General features: G+C 55.3%; 1 protein-coding gene across 1 annotated transcript; it reads left to right on the top strand.

Moving 5' to 3' along the window:
* Positions 1–532: 532 nt before the first annotated feature.
* On the top strand, positions 533–9,630 carry LOC308637392 (cell adhesion molecule CEACAM1-like; the record flags this gene model as incomplete). The annotated part of the gene is made up of 10 exons (XM_081273696.1): positions 533–596; positions 1,647–1,805; positions 5,324–5,602; positions 6,102–6,356; positions 6,484–6,750; positions 7,249–7,369; positions 8,327–8,379; positions 8,712–8,743; positions 9,255–9,296; positions 9,565–9,630. The coding sequence occupies 10 exons, from the start codon at positions 533–535 to the stop codon at positions 9,628–9,630; spliced, it is 1,338 nt and encodes a 445-aa protein (XP_081129822.1).
* Positions 9,631–20,932: the final 11,302 nt, after the last annotated feature.

Raw genomic sequence — 20,932 nt, 5'->3', positions numbered from 1 at the left:
CAGGTCCCCTCACCAGCCATCACTGAGAGGGCCCCTTTCCTGACCCCAGAGCTCTCTCTGTCCCCTTCCTGCAGAGAGGAAATCCACCTTCCTAGAGCTTTGGGAAAGACACAGGGCTAAACTGGGACTCTCATCGTAAAGGAAATATATCCAGGGGTGAGGGGACCCCAGGGATTCCCTGGGTGGTGCTGAAAGCCCTGAGGCCAGGACACAGCTGAGGCCAGTGCTGGGTGAGCCACTTCTCTCAGGGACAGCATCCCCACCTGCCTTGCTCTTCAGGGTGTGGCATGCAGTAGTGAAACCCAACAGGGAAAGCAGAAGGGAGAGGAGGCAGGACTGAGAGGGAGGGGACAGAGAGGTTCCTCCACAGAGACCCTGCCCCCAGCCCTGTGACCCAGGAGAGTGCTCCTGCCCTGGGAGGAGGCTGAGCTCAGAGAGGAGCAGGGCAGCAGGGCTGACTGGCCTGGACCTCGGCTCCCCAGCGGGTCTGCAGTGAAGCTCCTTCCACAGAGGGGACAGAGCAGCAGGGACCATGCAGCCCCCCTCAGCCTGTCCCTGCAGAGGGGGCATCCCCTGGCAGGGGGTCCTGCTGGCAGGTAAGAGGGGACAGTTCCCTGAAAGAGGGCGGGAGGTGAGAGCACAGTCTTTCTGGTGACCCCTGGGAGGACACGACCCTCACAGGGGATACAGGGCTTCACTCTGTCCCTTTGGGAACAGAACACAGAAGACAGACATAAGCTCACCAACAGGAACATATGAAGGGGGATGGAAAGCTCAGGGGTGCTCTTCTCCAAGTAACTCACCAGAAGCCTTTATACTTTGAAAATTGACATTAACAGCTCTGTCAGGGCCACTATCAAATAGAAAGGCAACTTGAGCATTGGACACTGTCTGTAGCCACCAGCTTCAGACATTGACACAGACACCTGGACGCTCAGGGTGGGGACCCTGGTTCACTCATCCACAGGAGGCTGAGCCTGGTCCAGGCCCTGGGCTACAACAAAGGTCAGACTAGTCTCTGCCTCCTGGAGCTTCCTCTCTAGAGGGCAGGAAGCCAGGCCAGAGGGAGATCTGCAGGTGAGGACTGTGCTGTGTAGATCTAGGAGGGCAGAGAGCAGGGGAATGTCCACAGGGAAGACCTGGGGTCTGTAAGGAGGTGGTCAGGGGAGGCGGGTGCCCAGGTGCCCTGGGTGTGAGCAGGGATCTGAGGGCACTGAGGGGCCAGCCTCTCAGACCCATGGGGAAAGGTGTTCCCAAGAGAGGATGACAGGTACAGGGGTACTGAAGAAAATAAGGTCATGCTGCTGGCCTTGACACAGGGACAACCATGTATACACCCAACACACGCCGAGGCTGAAATGAAGCCTCCTGCTGAGGTCCTGGGCCCCATCTTTCCACCTATATTAAGGACCCATATTGATGGATTTCTCTCTCTTCCCTCCTAGTCTCACTGTTAACCTTCTGGAACCCGCACCCCACTGCCCAGCTCACTATTGAACCAGTGCCTTCCGACGTTGCTGAAGGGAGAGACGTTTTTCTACTTGTCCACAATGTGTCGGGGAACGCTGTAGGCTACCACTGGTACAGAGGGCAAGTAATAGAACACAGCCGTTTAATTGTATCCTACTCGAATCTCACACACTCAGCTACCCAAGGCCCTGCCTTCAGTGGTCGTGAGACAGTATACCCCAATGGGTCCCTGCTGTTTGTGAATGTGACAAAGGAGGACACAGGATTCTACACCCTGCAAACCACAGCTGACAATTTTGATACTGAAGCAGCAACTGGAGAGATCCGTGTACATGGTGAGTGATGCCCAGCCTCTGGGTGTTGGAGGGTCAACTCCACTGCACACACAGGACCCTGAGACCCGGGTCTGCCTCCCTCCTCCTGTGCATTGTGTCCCCACAGTGGAGTTGGAGCACTTACTGAAGGACACACGCAGGGCAGACAGACTTCAGAAGACCTGAGTCCTCTGCCTGAATCCACTGGCAGAGAGCAGGGTGGTCTGGTGGGAGACTCGGCCCAGGCAGAGCAGTCTCAGCCCAGCCCTTGTGTCCTTCCCAGGAGCATGGCCCTGAGAAAGACCCTGTAAGACTGAGTCAGGCCTGGCCTGAGGGCCCTGGAGTCCTCACAGAGAAGGTTAGTCCTAGGGTGTACCTGCTCCAGACCTCTGTCCCAGGCTCCTGGCTCCAGGTGACCCTGAGGACGTGTGGCCAGGGTTGGAGTTTGGCTTCCTGCTGAGGGCCGCTGGGGAGCAAGGATTTACTGGTTACGTGATCTGGTAGCTCCAGGAGGTGGTCACCAGCCAGGGCACAGTCCCAAGAGCCACATCTGGGCAAGGGCACCTGGGCATCTTCTTCTCCTGGGACTAGGTGTGGCGAGCACAGAGGGACAGGTGCCTCAGGCCAATCAGGTGCCCTGATGGACCTCTATGAGGCTCCACAGGAAGGTCCATGTCCACAAGGAGAGGAACAGAGGAAAGAGATGCTCCTGGACTTCCTGGTCCTCCCAGGACCAGCCCAGGGCGCTCTGACTGGGAGGCAGATCACAGTAGGGGCTGTTTCTTTAGGCAGCTCCTCTAAACCAAGGTCAGGTTACTGTGAGTATTTCAAGGTTGATTTATAGACAACATGGTGAACCAGACACCACTTACCATGTATCCAATAAAGGGAAACTGAGGCACTGGGAACACAGACCAGGGGTAGAAGGTCAGTGGTGCATGTCACTCTGTAGCCAGAGCCCCGTGCTCTGCATGCTGAGGGCCTATTAGGCGTCTGTGGACCAGAGACCAGTCATTGGCTCAGCTAGTTTAGTCCTGGGCACTGGCAGCCTGGAGGGGACAGTGTGGTCTGGGAGTGAGAGCAAATGGAGAATAATCACTTTTACTCTGGAACCAAATCACCTTCCTCAACAAAATATCTAGGCCTCCATTCACACAGCCGGTCCACACACTCCCTTGCTGGACTTGAGGTCACGTGTTTCCTGGTGTGTTGGGTGTCACTCACTCTGGAGCATAAGGGACAGGACTTTCTCACTCCCCACTGGACCCTGCAACCAGCACAGGGCCCAGTGTGTGGCCAACTCTCAATGGTTTTGGGATAAGGTGGGGAGGGATCATGAATGAATGACCCTGAACCTCTTCAGAGCCTGGAAACTGCATGTGCAATCCCAGGGGGTTCTGCCACCTGCTCCCTGTCCCTCCTGAAGGCTGAGGCTCTTGCTCCATCCCAACAACCACCTCTCCTGAGGCCACCCAGGAGCCACATCACAGGATGCCCTTGGGATAGCAGGGCAGTGGAGGGTCTTCAGGGTGGCCCTGGGTCAGTTCCGAGGCAGCCGTGAGGCTCTTGGACCTGGGGCTTTACGTCACTGTACCCCCTCTGCTCCCTGCCATGGCGATTCTGGCTGTCTTGCTCCTGCCTGTCCGTCCTCTCCCTCCTTCTCATTCAGGCAGGACTGGCCCTGCCCTGCACAATGAGCCATGCCCTTCCCTCCTGCACTAATGGCCATCTGTCCTGTCCACTTCCTGCTAACACCTGGGGCCAGACCCCTCCTGGCTGTAGTAAAGGGCACAGAAACAGTCGAGGCAGGTGCCCCTGTCAGGCTGCATCAGGGGCAATGTCACCCTGTGAAGGAGGCACCACTGTGTCCCTTCCAGGGCTCTTTCCTTCCATGACAATGACATGTGAAATCGGCCAGGACACAGCCTGAGCATCTCCCCATCTACTCTCTGCACTGACTCAGCGAGGAGGGCAGAGGCAGGACAGGGCGGCAAGCCCCTAGGTCCCAGGCTCCTTACACCCAGATGACTGGTGGCTCCATCCTGGTCCCTAAGTGGGGCTCACGCTCCTCCAGTGACTCCCAGGACCTTCCCCAAGGGGGAGCTGGACTGAACGGTGCTGTCTCAGGGCTAACTGTCTATTCCATATGTGCCTGTGTCCCCATGAGGTCACCATCACCACAAGGGAGGTCTGTCCCCACATGGTGTGATGCTCCAGCCACGGTCACTTACATTAGGCTCTAGGCCCTGATTTGGATCAATTTGATGATCTCACTGCACTTCCTGGGGTGAAAAGAACAGGAAGAAGGCATTCCACGGGCCTGTGTCAGGTGCTTCCCCACTTTGCTGAGTCTCCATAGCAATTGGGAACATAGACTTCTAGATTGATTAACATGATCAATAATACTTCTCTGAATTAGGTGTTGGGCCTCATTTTACATAACAGAGACCCTCAGATGTCCCCTCTGACCATTCAGTCCTCCACCAGGACCCACAGGTCTCTCCTTACTCAGGAGGTTGCTGGTTTCAAACTGACTTTAGCATCTGCCTTGGGCCATAATGTGACCCCTCAGGACTTCAGAGCTCAGTCTAAGACACTGTGCTCCTTAGAGAAATTTTTCTTTCAGAAAGGAGTCTTAGATCCTGAGTATTAAAAACTATTTTCCCATATGGGATAACTTTAACATCCCTCATTTCTACTCCAGGTCTGCCACACACAAGCCCACGAGGGACCTATTTTCAGCAGGGTCCTGGTCCCCTTTTCCACCTCTTAGTGCTAATGTGTTTGGAACCATCCACTGGTCTCTCAGGACAATTCCACATGCCTCACCGGCTCTCTGCAGGGGGGAGGGATGTAAAGACCAAGGACAGGAACATGATTCTGCTCTAAACCTTGTCTGTCCCCCTCATCCTAGAGCATTCTTTGGACCCATGCTTTGCCTTTCAGGTGCCACTGGCTCCTGTCCATCACCAGGAAACACCTGAGCAGAACTGCCCCCCTTCTGGCCCCAGCCTGACCACCAAACTGAATGCCAAGCTTGTCCCTGGTATCCTGGTTTCTGTTCACACACCCCATTCGCAGATGAGGCTGAGGCGTTTTCTTGAGGTTTAGGCACAGTGGGGTGTCCCATCATGACCCACCTCTAGGATGGCCTTGAGAACCAAAGGCTCAGAGGACACACTCATGGGCTGAGCCCTGGAGTGTGAGCCCTCCAGTGCAGCTGGAGGGACTCTGCGTCTCAAGGCCAGCCAGGGCCAGCGAGGACCAAAGAAGACATGGGGTTGCTAACTCCCAGTCCTGGGTCTGTCCAGGACCAAACTCTGCAATTAAGTGCACCTGTGAGAAACTCTGTGCTTCTCCCAGACACAGCCCAGGGGGCCCCACCTCCTCTGATCCCTCAGATCCTCCTGCATCTGCCCAGGATACCCACTCTGCCTGTTTCTTCAGGACTCAGGTTGGTGGGAGGTGAGAGGCCAGCTCAGGTAGAAAGACGCTTTTGCGGGGATCACAGGGCAATCCTCTCTTTGTTGTCTGCACAGAGAAATTACCCAAACCCAACATCACAATCAACAACTCCCAACCCATGGAGGGTGAGGACTCTCTAGCATTAATGTGTGAACCTGAGATTAATTATGCAACCTACCTGTGGAAGATAAACAATCAGATGATCCCAGATGGTGACAGGCTGAAGCTGTCCAACAACAACAGGATTCTCATTTTATTCAGTGTCACAAGGAATGACACAGGACCCTATGAGTGTGAAATCCAGAACCCAGTGAGTGCCAGCCGCAGTGACCCACTCACCCTGAGTATTTCCTGTGAGTAACTTCTATTCCTCCATTACCCTGGCTGTGAACTCAAATACACAGGGCCAGAGGCTGGGCCACTTAGTCCCTCTTGGGTCCAAGTACACAGACCCTCTCTCCTGGGCACCTGGACTGGCTGTGCCATTTACCCCAGGCACATCCACGCAGGTCCAGCCTTGGGCCATGAATAGGAGACGAGGGCTTATGGTTCCCTGGGTAGGCCTGGAGTCAGCTACCTGGGACAGAGAAGCAGGGGAATGTCACAGACTAATTTCAGTGAGACTGAAAGTGGTAGAGACTTTCTGTGAGTGTGTATGTTGCTGGGATTTGAACCCTGGGCCTCTTGCATGCTGGGCAGGTGCTGTACCACTGTACTCCCCAGCCTAGTTGTGACTTTTAAAAAAAATCAAGGATGTGACATGGATCAGTAGTTATATTTTGGTCTTCTACAGTCTAGGAACTTCCCCTTCTCTCTGATGACATTACATGTGGCTTTATTCTGTTTGTCCAGATGGCCCGGATGCCCCCATCATAAACCCCCCAGAATCACATTTCCCTTCAGGGACAAATCTCAACCTCTCCTGCCATGCAGACTCTAACCCGCCTGCTCAGTTCTCTTGGTCTTTAAATGGGAGGCCCCTGGAATCCACACAAGAGCTCTCAATCCCCAACCTCTCTACAAATAATAGCGGATCCTACGTGTGTGTCGCCCATAACTCTGTCACTAACCTCAATAGGACCACAACCAAGCACATTACCATCTCTGGTAAGCGGACCTGGGAGCACAGTATCAAGTGCTGGGTGGAGCCTTGATTTTTCTGGAAACAACGTGGAAGAAGTTATTTCCTAGCCTCAGGCCCGCTGTCAGTCAGCCCCTTGCTGTTTTTCCACAGGGCTTGTGGCCCAGCCCTCCCTCAGAGCCACCAACACAGAACCACACTCTGTGGCCATGACCTGCCTCTCAGGTGACCCTGGAATCTCCATCACATGGATCTTCAATAGCCAGACTCTGCAGCTCACAGACAGGATGCAGCTGTCCCCGGACCACAGGACCCTCAGCATAGACCCCGTCAGACAGGAGGATGCTGGGGAGTATCAGTGTGAAGCCTCCAACCCCGCCAGTTCCACCAGGAGTGACCGCTACAGACTGGCTGTGATCTGTGAGTGGCCCCCGTCCCACCCAGTGCTTTCCTCACATATTTCACTGCAAAGGGCCATCATATGGCACCAGACATGAGCATGGGGTAGATGCCAGAGCTTGGAGAGAATGTGGTTGACTACCCAGAAATTAGGTGCTTTGATGTCACCTTGGTTCTGATCTGTACCCAAGGCTAGGTCTGGGCTAGACAGTCTGTGAGGGCTGCCCGCTGACACTGTCCTGAGATGGGAAGGAAGAGAAGAGGAAGAGGACTTAACAGGAACATGAGCAGGATGTGGCCCAGTTGCGTGTGGAGAGGGTCAGGCTAGAGCAGATGCAGGTTTCAAAACCAAATGTGAAGAAATCGCCAGAAGCAGAGAGTCCGGAGGACATGGTGACAACGTGACAAACTGCACTGGGACCTTGGTGCCATTTCCTTGCACCCTGTGTGGGCCCCCTGCAGGGCCCAGTGTGGTTCCCCTGAAGACCTGACCTTCAGCCCCTTTCTCTTCTCTTTCAGCAGGAGAGAGGACCCCAGGCCTCCCTGTGGGGGCCGTCGCTGGCATCGTGACTGGGGTCCTGGTCGGGGTGGCTCTGGTGGCTGCTCTGGGGTGTTTCCTGCTCCACACAAGAACTGGAAGGTACCCAGGCTTCCCCCACCTGATCCCACCCAGGTGACCCCAGGCCTGAGGGAAGGAGACCCGTCCTCAGACTCTGGCCTGACTCCGACCTCCCCACTTCCCGAGGAGCCTCCCCTCTCATTCTCCAGGCTCCCCCCTCACCCTCTGCTGGCCCTGGGCTGCTGCCTCAACAGCTCCCTCCTCTGTGCGCTGGTCACTAGGGACCTGTCCCCACAGCACTGTCCTCCTTCCTTCACACAGCAAACCTGCAACACTTCTTGTGACAGAGTTAGTGTCAAACCCGGCACCTCCTACAGTCTATTTCCACCACCCGAAATGAGGGGTGATACTATGTATATCAGGGGTGTCCTGGCCCAGGTCACTCAGTCACGTGGAGAGGTCTTGAGAGGCTGGAGGGGTCAGCTCCCATAGCTTCATGGTTACCCACACCCCTGATATGTGAGGTGGGAATCCTGGGGCCCAGCCAGGAGAGTGTGTCTTGGAATGTCCTTTGCCTCCTGGCCAGGTGGGTGGAGACAGGACAAGGCCACAGTCATATTTCATGAACTCCTGGCCCCAGCAGGGTCACTGAGGTTAGCTATTGTCAGGATGCAAGTGGCTGCTGCAGTGTCCTGCCCACATGGTGACGCTGCTTCCCCCGCCCCACACGGCTTGGACCCATCCACTCAGTCAAACCCTCCTGCTTTAATTCATCCTAATTCCGCAGTCCCTTTCTAGGGTCAGTCAGCCAAATCCTCTTGAGTCTGCATCTGGAAGGGACATTCACCTCTGTCCCTGGGCTGAAGAGGCCACTTAAGGCCTTTCCTCAGCTCCCTTCTCGGCCTCCTTGTCCACAGACCTGATGGAGTAAGAAAGGTTTCACACCCTCCTTGGAAATGGGGTACCCTCCTCATCCCCTATCTGACCCAGTCCATGACCTCTCCCTGCACCCTCATGAATAAGCCTGACCTTCCGTAGGGCTGGTGTCCAGCAAGGCCTCAGAGACCACCGCACCCCAGCATCAACAGCCAGTGAGTGCCCCTTCACCTGTGGGTGGCTGGGAGCCCCTAGGTCTGCCCCACAGTGTCACTCTTGCAGTCAACCACTCCTTAGGTCAAGTCCTTCCCCTGGGCCTCAGGAGCCCTGTCATCAAACACTCAGGACAGGGGACCCACCTGGCCTCACTTTTAGCATCTAATCACCTCCTTAGGCTCCCTGGCTCCCTGGACCACTAACAGGGATGCAGGGTCTCTCCCAGGACATATTGTATCCTCTGACCCTCAGAAAGCTGAGGACCCCATCTCCTCCTGCTGCAAGGGACCAGCCCTCACCACACCCTCCTTTAACTCTGTCTCTGTTTCAGGTCAAGGTCCCTCTGACAGCTCCACCTCCCTGGTAAGTCCCCCAGCTCCCTACACACAGGGACCCAGCTGTGCAGGCTCAGGGAAGGGACACTGTCAACCCCAGTACAGCACAGACAGCCCCTCTCATGTTGGACCAGGACAAGGTTTGCCTGGACCTGGACAGAGGCTTGGCCTCTCTCAGGGACAGGACCACCATCACTCTGTCCTCAGCCCACCCTGCTTCCTTCCATTTGTCTCAGGAAACCGCTGGAGGCCAGCAGGTGCAGAGTGGGTGCTGGGAGCTTCTACCAGTGGCCCTGGGTTAATGATGGGGACCACAGTCTGGACAGAAACTGGGTGACTGTGCAGAAGTGGAGGCTGGTGCTCAGGACCCAGAGCTGGTACCTCCTGGGAAGAAAGGGCTAAAGCAGTCACAGGGAGTAAGCTCTGGCCTGTCAGAGACCAGAACCTTCCAGGCACCACCCAGCAGCTGCTCACTGGAGTTCCAGTCTTGATGAGCCTCCCTCACTGACCCTGATGTCCACTCTTTCTCCCCTGCCCAGGCTCCTGTTTCTGGCCACAAAACTGCCGTTTCCATCTACCAGGTGAGTGTGGGAGATGAATATTCTGGTCCACTGTCTAAGGACCAGACCCTGTAGCTGACACTAGCTGAACCTTCTTGAGTTTTCAGGAAAGAGTAGTCAAAACAGGATCAGGGGGTGGTGAGCACAGGAGGAAGGAACCTGGAAACAGGAGCCACTGAGCCCAGCCTGGCACAGGCACAGAGCAGTCCCAGGTGGACCAGGGCCTAGGAGTCCCTGAATTCAGTTCTCAGAAGGACACAGGGTCAGAGGACTCTTTATTCTTTTTCAGGAATTACTAAACCCTGACCTGGACATCTACTGCCGGGCCGACCACACAGCCATTGGAGGTTCCTAGTTCCCACCAGACAAGGCTCCATATTGATGGAGGGAGGGTCCCCCTAGGACCCCACACCATGGGCAATGGAGAAATGAGCCCTGGGAGACTTTGGAACCTGGAGGGGAGGGGTCCCATGGGCTTTGGAGACCCAGAAAGGCTGCCTGGGCTCTGAATGGCCAGAAACAGGCTGCCTGTGCCCAGGACAGGGGCTCCAGGGAGAGGGAAGGACCCCTATAGGTCACCTGGAAAGGCGCTGAATAAAGACCCCCTTCCCTCCTTCGCTCTTTTGGTTCTTGTGGGAACGTCTCTTGGCAGACACTCCCCCCAGGTTCCAGGTCAGCTCTCTCCTGTGTCACGCAGGGGAATCGTGGTCTCCAAGTTGTTCCCACAGGGTTTCTCTTCCTGGGAGACAGGAGCTGGGAGGTGGAGCCAGGGCAAAGGTCGGGTCTGTCCACAGGGAAGGGTGGGGGTCCCAAGGCCCTGTAGCCAGCAGAGCACTCAGTGGCCCTCACGCTCCAGGGACCCAGGGTGGCTAGCTGTGGCCACTGATTTTTTTCCCAGTCAAAGGCCAGTTCTCAGGACATCTTCACCTCTGCTGGGACATGGGACTCTCATAGTAATCAGGGGACAGGGCCAGACCCAGACTCAGGCTCTGAACAAGGGCCTCAGGCCCTGCCCGAGGCTCCAGCCCTGCCCTCCCATCACCTTCCACTCTGCCCTGCCTGGTCTCTCTGGAACCTGTCTCCTCTCCGCACTCCCGAACCCAGGACAGAGGCTCAGGGCTCCCCACATGGGGCTCTCCAGGCTCCATGGTGATGGAACAGAGGGTCTCCTCCCTGACCTGGGGCCCAGGATGTCCACTGCAGCCTCCTCAACACACCTGGGCCACTGCTCTGACTCTTTCCCTGAAGACTGGGAAGGGTGACTTTCTCATGTAGGTCATGTGAATCAGGCCACTACATTCCTGGAAATCAGAGGACACTCTACTGATGCCAGAGAGTTGTCTGTCCTGAGATGAGAAGTAGGAAGAGACCCTCGGAGATTCCCCCATGACTCAGCTCTAGTGAGGCTCGTCCTGCATGAACACAGCATCAGGTCACACACGATGACTTCTCTAGCCTTGGATTCCTGGTGCTGCTGCCACAGACTGGCTCCCACACAGTAGCTCAGAAAACAGAATCAAGGTGTCCTGAAGCTGCATTCTTCCGAAGCTCCAGCGTGTGCACAGGAACACAGTCCCCTGTGCCTCAGGTCACTGCTGCATCTTAAAACTTGATGGGAACTTTTAACTCACTTCTGGCCCCAGGGCCCATCCAGGAACCACAGCAGCTGGAGCTCCCCCTGAGCACAGCATCCTGCTCCCTGAGCCACACGTGAGCCCCTGGGAACCTGAGCCAAGCAGAGTCCTCCAAGCCGGGTGTGTCACCCCGTCTTCCTCATTCCCATCTCGTCCCATCCACGGAGGAACTCTGCTCCTATAGAGCCAGCCCTGGCCCTCCAGGGACTCAGGTGCAGCCCCTGCAGTGTCCCTGCAGGTCACACTCACACCTCCCAGACTGCCTAGGGGAAGGGTCACCTGTGAGCTCAGGGGAGTCTCCCTGACATGGATAGGGTGGAGTCCTCCTCACCTTCTGCATCTGAGCAGTCCCCAGGGTCCTCTGTACCCTGTCCCTGCAGCCACTGTTTCTCCCTGGACACAGCCTCAGATCACAACAGGCAGAGTTAAGGTGCTGTCTCTCCAGCAGTCCTTCCCATTCCTACCTCGTGACGGTGCACAGGCCCTTGTAACCCTCCCCTCAACAGGTGCCTTGTGCTCTGGGCTCCTGAACACCTGCCCCCACACATGTCAGCTTCAGGTCAGTGACAACCACCAGCTCTGACATCCTCACCCAAGGCAGGTGTCTGAGCAGACTCACCAGGTGGGACACCTGAGGCTCCAGCATGCAGGAGCACCCTGGTCCCTCTCCTCTCTCCCTGAGGGCAGCAGGCCACAGCAGATTTTTGTCCAGAGCACACCTTCAGGTCACTCCTAACCCTCTCCAGGGACAGGCACTGAGGTAGAAGCCACTAGGAAATTCCACTGCCACGGACACCCTCAGCCCATCCCTCCTCACACCTGTGAGAGGGACAGACACGTACAACACACCTGGCCTCACCATCCAGCAGGAAGGCCACTCTCAGGCTACTTACCACCCCAGGCCAGCTGCAGCCTGAAGAGCGACCTCCTTGCTGCTCTCTCCCTGTGACACCAGGTGCTGCTTTTGCCTGGGGTGCCCTCCACCCCCGTCAGGGGACCCAAACCTGCCTGTGCCCCACCTCAGCCCAAATCCCCAGCCACTTGGTCCCTCCATCTTTGCTGAATCTCACAGAGAGGGGACAGCCCTCCTAGCTCTCTCCCTGCTCACTGCCAGCCTTAGGTGCTCATGATGGGGTCTGCAGGGGTCACCTGTGCTCAGGTTGGTCACATGTGGGACCAGGCAGACAGGAAGAGCCTGCCACATGCCTTCGACTCTCAGAAGGGAAAGTAAACAGAGAACCACTCTATCCAAATGTCAGAAGGCAAGGGCGTCCCAGGGATTCCTAACAGTGCACCCTCTGGGTCATGATCTTCAGGAGACACCACCCTTTGAAACCTTGAGACAGATGGACCCTCCTGAGGCTGCCCATCCCCAGGTGCAAAGTTCTCCTGACTCTGAGCAGGAGTCCTCAGGACAGCTCCTCTCCTCTCCCTGGACTTACCATACACTGGTGTCAGGCACCCTGGGGACCCGCACTGAACAGGACCCACCCTGCAGCCTGTAGGTCAGAGCCACCTGTGCCCAGGGTCAGGGCCAGTTCTCACCATTGGGACCCTGGGCAGCATTGCCGCTACAGTCTCTGACACTGACCACAAATCTCCTCATGACCTCCAGGGGGCGACATGGGACTCACAGCCAACACTCACTGTGGTGATTCTTGGGGACAAGAGCATGGCTTTGGCTGGAGATGGAGGTGGAGATGCCACCTGATTGCCACCTGGGCACCAATGGCCCCGTGGGCTCCCTCCCACAAGCTTCTGTTCCCACCGATCCTTCCTGATCCTGGGAGTACCCTGCTAGGCCACGCGTCCTTATGTAGTCCCCTCCTTCCTGGCATCACCCATGGGGAAAGGCAGGTGACCACATGAGAACAATGCAGGCAGAGGACAGAGGCCCCCACAGGGACATGGGAAGGCCTGAGCTAGGGCTCCAACAAATGGAGAGAGGAGCTCCCCCTCAGATCTTTCCCCAGGTACAGAGAGCCCACGGTCACTGGCCTCCCCCTGCCCCATCCTCCCTTCCCAGGAAATAGGTCACATGCCCCTACACCACGGGCCCTGGAGCTCTCCCTGAGACACTAGGGTCTGGGTCTCTGAGGCTTGGGGGGTGACACCAGAGATAGAGGGTGCGTCCCGGTACCTGTCATACTTCAGTGGGACCCATTCCATTTTCCAGAGTTACGCTGTCACCGTCCTGCTGGGAGGAAATCTCCCTCCCAGAGCACTTGAGAACATGGGGAAGATTCAGCACCAAACTGGGCTCTGGATCATAAAAGGAAATCATCTCACAGGTATGGGGACCCCAAGGGTTGCCTGTGGGGTGCTGAAAGCCCTAATTTAGGACACAGCTGAGGCACATGCTGGGCTGAGCCAGTTCTGTCAGGGGACAGGGTCCCCATCAGCCTGGCTCTCCAGGTGTGGCGTGGGGCACTGAAAGGGAACTGGAAGGGGGCTGAGCTGGGAGAGGAGCTGGGCAGCAGCACTGACTGGCCTGGCCCCGCTGCTTCCCAGCACGTCTGAAGCTGAAGCCCCTTCCACAGAGGAGGACAGAGCAGAGCCCAGGGAACCCTCCAACCAAGCCCCCAACACAACACCACTCTCTGTGATCAGGACCTGCCTCTCGGATGACACTGGAATCTCCATCAGGTGGATCTTAAATAGCCAGACTCTGCAATTCACAGAGACTGCAGCTGTCCCAGGACCACAGCACCCTCAGCATAGACCCCAGCAGACAGGAGGATGGAGGGGAGTAAAATGGGAGGTCCCCAACATGGTCAGTTCCAGCAAGAGTGACACCCTCAGTTGGCAGTGAATTATAACCCACATTTTGCCTTACCTATTAATTATTCATCTCTGTTGAATATTTTTTGTTGTAATACGGCAGTTCTCAGGGACTTATGTTTTTACAGTTGCTAAAGGTGGAATTTCCTGAGAACTTGAATTGAGTCAGTAAATGCTCAGAACCGTGACCTGACACACCTTATTCTTTTTTTTTTTTTACATTAATAACATTTATTGTTCTTTTTTTCTCTGGTTACAAAATAGATATTCATTGAGACCGTAATCCCACCCGTTGGACTTAAATGCTGCCAACACTTCACTACAGACATTTTTTTTTCCTGTGCACATAATAGATACCATTTATTCAAAGCCAAACACCGTGCCTGGCGCTGAGCTCTTTATAAACAAGATCCTATTCAACCCTGATCACCCTATGAGGTGGAGACCATCATATCCCCATTTTTTCAAGAGAGGAAACTGAGCCTGAGAAAGTTCATTCACAGTGTGTGTCAGAGCTGAGTGATGAGCCCAAGAGCCCTCGTGGACATAAGGAGGAGCTTATTAATATCAAAGAACCAGGGCTGGGGCTATAGCTCAGGGGTGGAGTGCTTACCTGCCATGTGTGAGGCACTGAGTGGGTTCCATCCTCAGCACCACAAAAAAATAAGTAAATAAAAAGGTATTGTGTCCATAAAAGCACCAGAAGGAAAAAAAGAAAATGGAGCCATTATGAGGAGGCATTTCTGAAATTTTAGCAAAACTCTGGCTTAAAATGTAAAAACTAATTATCCAATGATTGCTAGAATTAAAGAATGCACCAAACTTGGACAGGCTGGAGCTCAGTGGCTTTGGCTTTGACCCTTCCTGTCCACCTTCTGTTAGAGGCATTGCTGTCTCAGGGAGGGGCAGACAAATTGCAGAGACCAGAACACTGCATACCCTGGTCTACCCTGTTCTCCAGTCAGCGGCGCCATCTTTATGCTCAAAGGGCCTGAAACCCTCCACATCTCACATCTCCATCAGAGAAGCAGCCAAGGGCCAGAGTTCTTTTCCCCAGAGGGAAGCAAGAAAAGGAATGAAAAACCAGACTGTGTTTGATCTGCCCCTCATGGCAAACCGGAGTCTGGCACAGATAAGATGAACATGACTTTCCAGTTTTAACAATTTCACTTAAGATCCAATCACCCCCAGGCTTTGGCAAGTGCCTTCCTCCCTGCCCAGAAGGTCTCTCACCTTCACCTGCTTGCACCTGCCTCCACTCACCTTTATCTGACCAATTCCAGCCTGTCTTTCAAGTTTCTGAAAGCTTAGAGACCAGCCAGCATCCTTGACCCTCCCAGGCACCCAAGGCAGCCTCCCCACCCAGCAGTGCATTGGCCTTTTCCTACCCAAGCCACCCCCTCCCTCAGCTGGGCCCTTTCCTGACATGGACAGGGAAAACCGGAGCACGGGGCACAGACACACCTTATTCTTGACTTAAGGTCCTGTGCAACCCCAGGTCCCACCCTTTGCAGGTCTCACAGGTGTCCTCTCCACTGTGGAGCAAGATGGTGTTCTGCAGGGACAGGGGCACCTGGGCTGAGACCCAGTGAGAGATGGGGCTGAGAGGACAAGATCTCTCTCCCAATGTGGCTTCACCATCCCCCTGGAAGAGGCTCCCTGGCACACCTGCTAGGGGACTCAAGCCCAGGCTGAGTCCTGCTAAGGATGAACCCCAAAGCCCCGAGCACCCACCACCAGGCCTGCACCAGCCCCTACAGGCCTCACCCTCCTGGGCCAGCAAACACCAGCCCCTACCCAGGGAGTAGCCTTCATCCACCACATCACAGGCCTGGCCTCTGTCCTCCCAAGGCCCAGGCCTCTCTCTATGGGTTCTCTCTCTCCCTAAGAGTTCTGGGAACTGTGTACCTCTGAGGCCAGTTTGAAGGAAGCTGCTCTAATGTGCCAGTGACCCTACGGGGGAGAGCTGGGCACCGGTGGGCACCATCATGGACAACTGCAGAGGTCCCCCATGCCCTGGAGCTATAGAGGGTCCCTGGAGGAGCTGGCTGGTGGGTTGACCCTCTCTTCACTGTAGGCTTCAGATCCTCAATCACAGAACTGATATGGCGACCTATGTCCACACCTGTTCCCAGGGAACAAATGGCTCCTCAGGTCCCTGCCCTGAGCATAGTGGTGGGTATTGCCCCATAGAGCCGGCTAAGGGGGAGTTTTTCCAGAGAAGTTACAGGTCAGGGCTTGGGGATTTAGCTCAGTGGAAAAGCACTTACCTAACATGTGCAGTGCCCTGAGTTTGGTGCTTGGCTCTGAATTAAAAGAAAAAGTAAAAAGCAAGAAGTGACAGGACAAGGGACACTCAGGACAGAGGCATCCCAGTGTTCCCACCCAGGTGGGTGACTGGTGAATGAGCAGGCAGACCCCTCCAGCTGAGCGCTCACTGTGTCCCTCAGGGTCTCCCACCCCCAGCACCCAGGACTGACCACATCATCAGAGAAGGCCCTGAGACAGAGAGCTTGGAGAGAAGTGGACACACAGAAGCCCTGGGCCCCTGCAGCTTGCCTTCCAAGGGCATGTCCTTAGGTCACTGTCCAAGAGCAGGTGCCTCTGCCCCGCCTGGCTCTGTGGACAGTGCCTGGGCCCTCCTGCCCTGCCCAGCCCCCTCCCTGGGTCCTTCTCCAGGTGCCTCTAGACAAACCTGGTGTGGCTGTGCCCCTGTGAGGTGTGTGGAGAGGCTGAGTCTCTGGGGCATGTGTCTCAGAGCCACGTCACAAACATCTCTGGTGTCCAGGACTGGAGAGGAAGGGCTCCAGCTCCTCCATGTGAGACAGGAAGTGCCAATCCTGGGTTCCCATAAGTGCTGCATGGGTCCTTCTGCAGAGAGTCAGGCCTGGTCACCTGGAGCAGGACCTGGGCCAGGCCCTCCTGTGTCAGTGCATCATGGAGTCTGTGTCTGGGGAGGCTGATGCTCAGTTCCTGGGACACCAGCCCCGATGGGACACTTCCTGCCTGACCTTCAGGACGCAGGCCACTCAGACCTCGGTTCTGCATGCACAGAAAGGATCTTTCTGCCCATTAATAAAGTGTGTCTTTGCCCTGCTCTGACCCCTCCTCCTCCTAGTCTCAACCACTGGATGGATGTCACAAACCACAGTCATCCCAGAGGAAAGGAAATTAGGCCCCATCTCCCCCTCCTCCTGTCTCACAGAGCTCTTCCAGAGCCTTCTTTGACAGACTCACAAGGTACTTTGGGGAGCTCTGGACTGGGTGCTCTTCTGTAATCCCCGTGGCTCATGAGGCTGAGGCATTAGGATCAAGTTCAAGGCCAGCCTCAGCAACTTAGCAAGACTGTAAGCAATCTAGTGAGACCCTGTCTCAAAATAAAAAGAGCTGGAGATGTTGCTCAGTGGTTAAGCACCCAAGGATTCAACACCTGGTACCAAAAACAAAACAAAACAAAAAACCTCTTAAATAAAACCTTCTGGAAGCCATCGTATAGGACTCGGCTCCCATAATGAGCCCAAAAGAACAAACACAGATGGAGTCATTTGTACTAACTGAAACTGATCAACAAAGCGGTCTACTCATGTAACAATGGCCGAGTGACTGTTGGTTACAGCCACGGAGCTTCAGTGGGTCACAGTGTCAATCAGTCTGTCCTGGGCAGCCAACTGATTCAAACACAGCAAACCAGCCAGGCTCTGAACCTCTCTGCGGTCTCCACACCTCACTTCCTTTTTCCACCATAAACCATGCTGGGCCTCGTGGCAGCCCTAGGGTTCTTTGAAGCTGCTGGTTCTGAGCACGGCCTGATTCCAGAAACAGGTACAGAAGCCAGTTACTTTCTCTAACCAAATTTGTTGTAATTGTGTCTTTGGACAAACCTTACAGCAAGCGCCAGACTCACTGATCACCATGAAGACTGGGCCTCAGGGCAGAGGTGCAAGGACAGGGGCAGAGCCACCAGTCAGAGAAGGACAGCAGAGGACAAGGCAGAGTCATAGGAGGGCTGGTGAAGGGCAACAGGGTGGGCGGCAGAGCTTCCTGAGGAGACCTGGGCCTCAGAGAGGGCAGCTCCAGGGACCTGGAGAGCCAGGCTCACATCCCTGACCACAGCCCACACATGGGAAGCCAGTGCTGTGGGCCTTTTCTGGGGTGACTCTGAGGTGACCTCAGGAATGTGGCACACAGCAGGTTCCCTGCATACACTGTAGACAGAGGGGCCTCCAGAGGACACTCTTCTTGTGGCAGATCTGGACACAGTAGGACAACATGCTGAGCCCTCTCTGGTGAGGCAGAGCTGACTCAGGTCACTCCCCTGCAGTCCACCCCCTGCTCCTGTCTAGTGGGTTGAACTCCAAGGTCAGTGGCCAAGAGTGTGGATGGACAGTGTTCCCAACAGGAAATGAACAGTGAAGAAGAGTGGCCCAACCCACAATAGGAAACACCATTTATTACAAGTCCTGCTCTTTCTATTCTTGCTTTAAATAGACATCTATTTAATGATGTTTAATCATAGCATTGAGGTTGACAGGGACATTCAAGGGGAACCTGTAGGTCCAAACCCCAAAATCTCAAAATCCCTTATTAGCCTGAGGCTGCACATGTATGCAGGTGTGCTTGCTCTCTCTGTCGCCCTGTCTCTCCCCCCCCCCCCCCCCCGCAGAGGATACCTGGAGAATCTTAGCACCAGGAGACATCAGGAGCACACACAGCCAATGACAGGCACGAAGCCCTTGGGCAGCCAGCTCACAGACTTCTGTGAGGACTGAGATAGGGGATGATTGCTAGGTCTGCCAGGAGGCTGGGGCATCAGGGAGCTGGGATCAGGAGGCCCAGGGAGGAAGGAGCACAATTCCCAACAGAGAGCACAGCTGTCTGCAGCAGCTGCACATGCAAAGGGTCCCTGGGCCAGGCTGATGGTGCTCCCAGTACCAACCTGCATCAGAGTGTGGAACCTGAAGTCTGTGCCGTGCATGCATAGCACTGAGGTTGACAGGGACATTCAGGGGAACCTGCAGCTCCAAACCGCAAAATCTAAGAAATAAGAAAAACCTCACATTTCCCATTAAATTCCCTGTTCCCACAGCACAAGCCACCTGCCATCTGCACTAGCAAGTTCAGTCATTCCTGGGCCCCACCCCCACCCCAGTCCCTCTCTCCAGATCTGCTCAGCTGCTGCCACCTCCTGGGGACTCACTGATAATCAAGACTCAGGGGCCCCTGTTGCTGGTTCCTCAGCCCATCAGGAAGGACTCTGCCTTCAGCTGGGCATTTACCCTCATGGGGACAATGGTGTAAGGCAGCCACTCAGAAGACCTGGGGTAGGAGAGAGGTGGGCAGCCACACAGAGCTGCACAGTGAGATGGGGACAGTGCTGGTGTAGGACCCAGGGCCTCAGTTGTGAGGGTGGCTGTGGCGAGGAGCTCAGGAAGGGAACTGAGGAGCACAGAGGTGGGGAGTTCCTGAACATTTGCAGGGACAAGGCTGGATTCCCAGAGGACCACTCTGACCACTGTCAGCTGCAGCACTCAGAGCCTGGGCGCCTCCTGGCTGCCCATCAACCAAGAGCTCCCACCTCCATCTCCTAACTCACCTGCTTCCTCCACTGTCTGACTCTAGGGGAAGGTTCCAGATCCTCCTCTGCCCTGCAAGGGGGTGGTGGGAAGCCCAGTTCCCTACAGACAACCAGCAATGGCCCCTGCTGAGGTGAGTGGGCAGGACCACCACGCCCAACTTCCTGGTCCCCACTCAGGGGTGACAGTGAGGCCCAGAGACCCCCTGCTCCCTCAGGCCCTGATGGGCATCTGTGCCTGTGAGTGTCACATCCCTCCTGATTCTTCCAGTGAGGATACCTGGGAGGACCTGTCTCCCATTGTAGAAGGTCCAGTCTGGAATGTTCCACAGCAGCCCTGCTGACACCTATTTACAAAAAGCCCAGGTGACACAGCCTTTAGGGACACAGGCTCACAGACATTTCCCCCAGTGGCCACACGGGCAGAGGCATCAGGGTCCTGAGTGTCCAGCCTCTGAGTCTGACATTCCCCCTCCGGATGACCTAGGCTCTGGCGTTGGTTCTGGGTCACCAGTCCAGGTGCACAAACCTCCTACGTGAGGTTCTTCCCTGGGTCCCAGGTGCCTGTCCCAGGAGCTCCCTCTAGAGCAAATCTGCAGCTCCACCCAGGACCAGGACTGGGACAGTAAGGCTCACCTAGGCTCAGGGAAGAGCGTGCACGCCCTCTAGTGGACACTTCCTGCCAGGTGCAAACAGAGGCCCCATAGAGGGCAGGTGAGGGCTGACCTTAGGCAAAGGGCACCCTCAAAGGATGAAACTGAAGATGCAATGGGAGGGAGCGGTGGTGGGGGAGGGGTGGTGAGGGATGGGAAAAAGCAGGGGGAGGGGAGGCACTGGGCAGGTTGGGAAGGGCACAGAGCAGGGCTCCCCTCTCCTCTCCACTGACACTGGGGCTGGTCATCCTGTGGGGCTGTGTGCTGTGGGGTGTTGAGCACCATCTGGGATTCTTTTACTAAGTCCAGGGGGACCCCCTCCCCCAGCTGTGACAATCAGCAGTGTCTACACCAACCTCCAGTAACAACTCGGCATTTGAAATCCTCCCCCTCTTGGCAGAAGAACTGAGTGTAAGAGGGCAGAGACTGATGTTTGTCACTACCAATCACTTGAAGTCCCTGGAGAAGACATGTGTCAAGGTATGACCACACGGCTGCCTGAACCCCCACAGCACTGAGGGCTTCCCGGGTCTGTAGCCACACATGAGTGACACCTGCTGGGTCCATGACATCACGGACGTGGGGAGCTCTGTGCACACTGGGAAGAGGAAGCCTGTGATCTGATCCTCAGCAGTACTTCCAACAAGCAGGATGCGGGAGAATGAATCCTTCCTTGAAAAGACATTCAAATATGATAAATGAATTTATTTTTGATAACCCTAAAAGTATTTACCTTAGAAGACTGAACTTGTTTTTGTAAACGAGTGTGGACTCATATGCTTTTGTCAAAATTACTTATAAACAAAGAAATGACAGAATAGAAGAAAATATTTGCAGATATATTTCGTGATATGGATTTCATATCTAGATTATATAACAAATGGGTATAAATCTGCAACCAAAGAATAACCTAACTTTAGAATATGCCAAGGACCCTTGCACAGTCCTGGGCATCTGTAATCCCAGGTGTCTAAGACACGAGATTCACAAGTTTGATGCCAGCCTGGGCAAGTGTCC

The sequence above is a fragment of the Spermophilus citellus genome (genome assembly GCF_964194105.1).
Source record: "Spermophilus citellus genome assembly, chromosome: 18".
In the NCBI taxonomy this organism is placed as follows: domain Eukaryota; kingdom Metazoa; phylum Chordata; class Mammalia; order Rodentia; family Sciuridae; genus Spermophilus; species Spermophilus citellus.
Note: the sequence above shows the minus strand (reverse complement) of the source record. Positions and strands in the feature narration are given on the sequence as shown.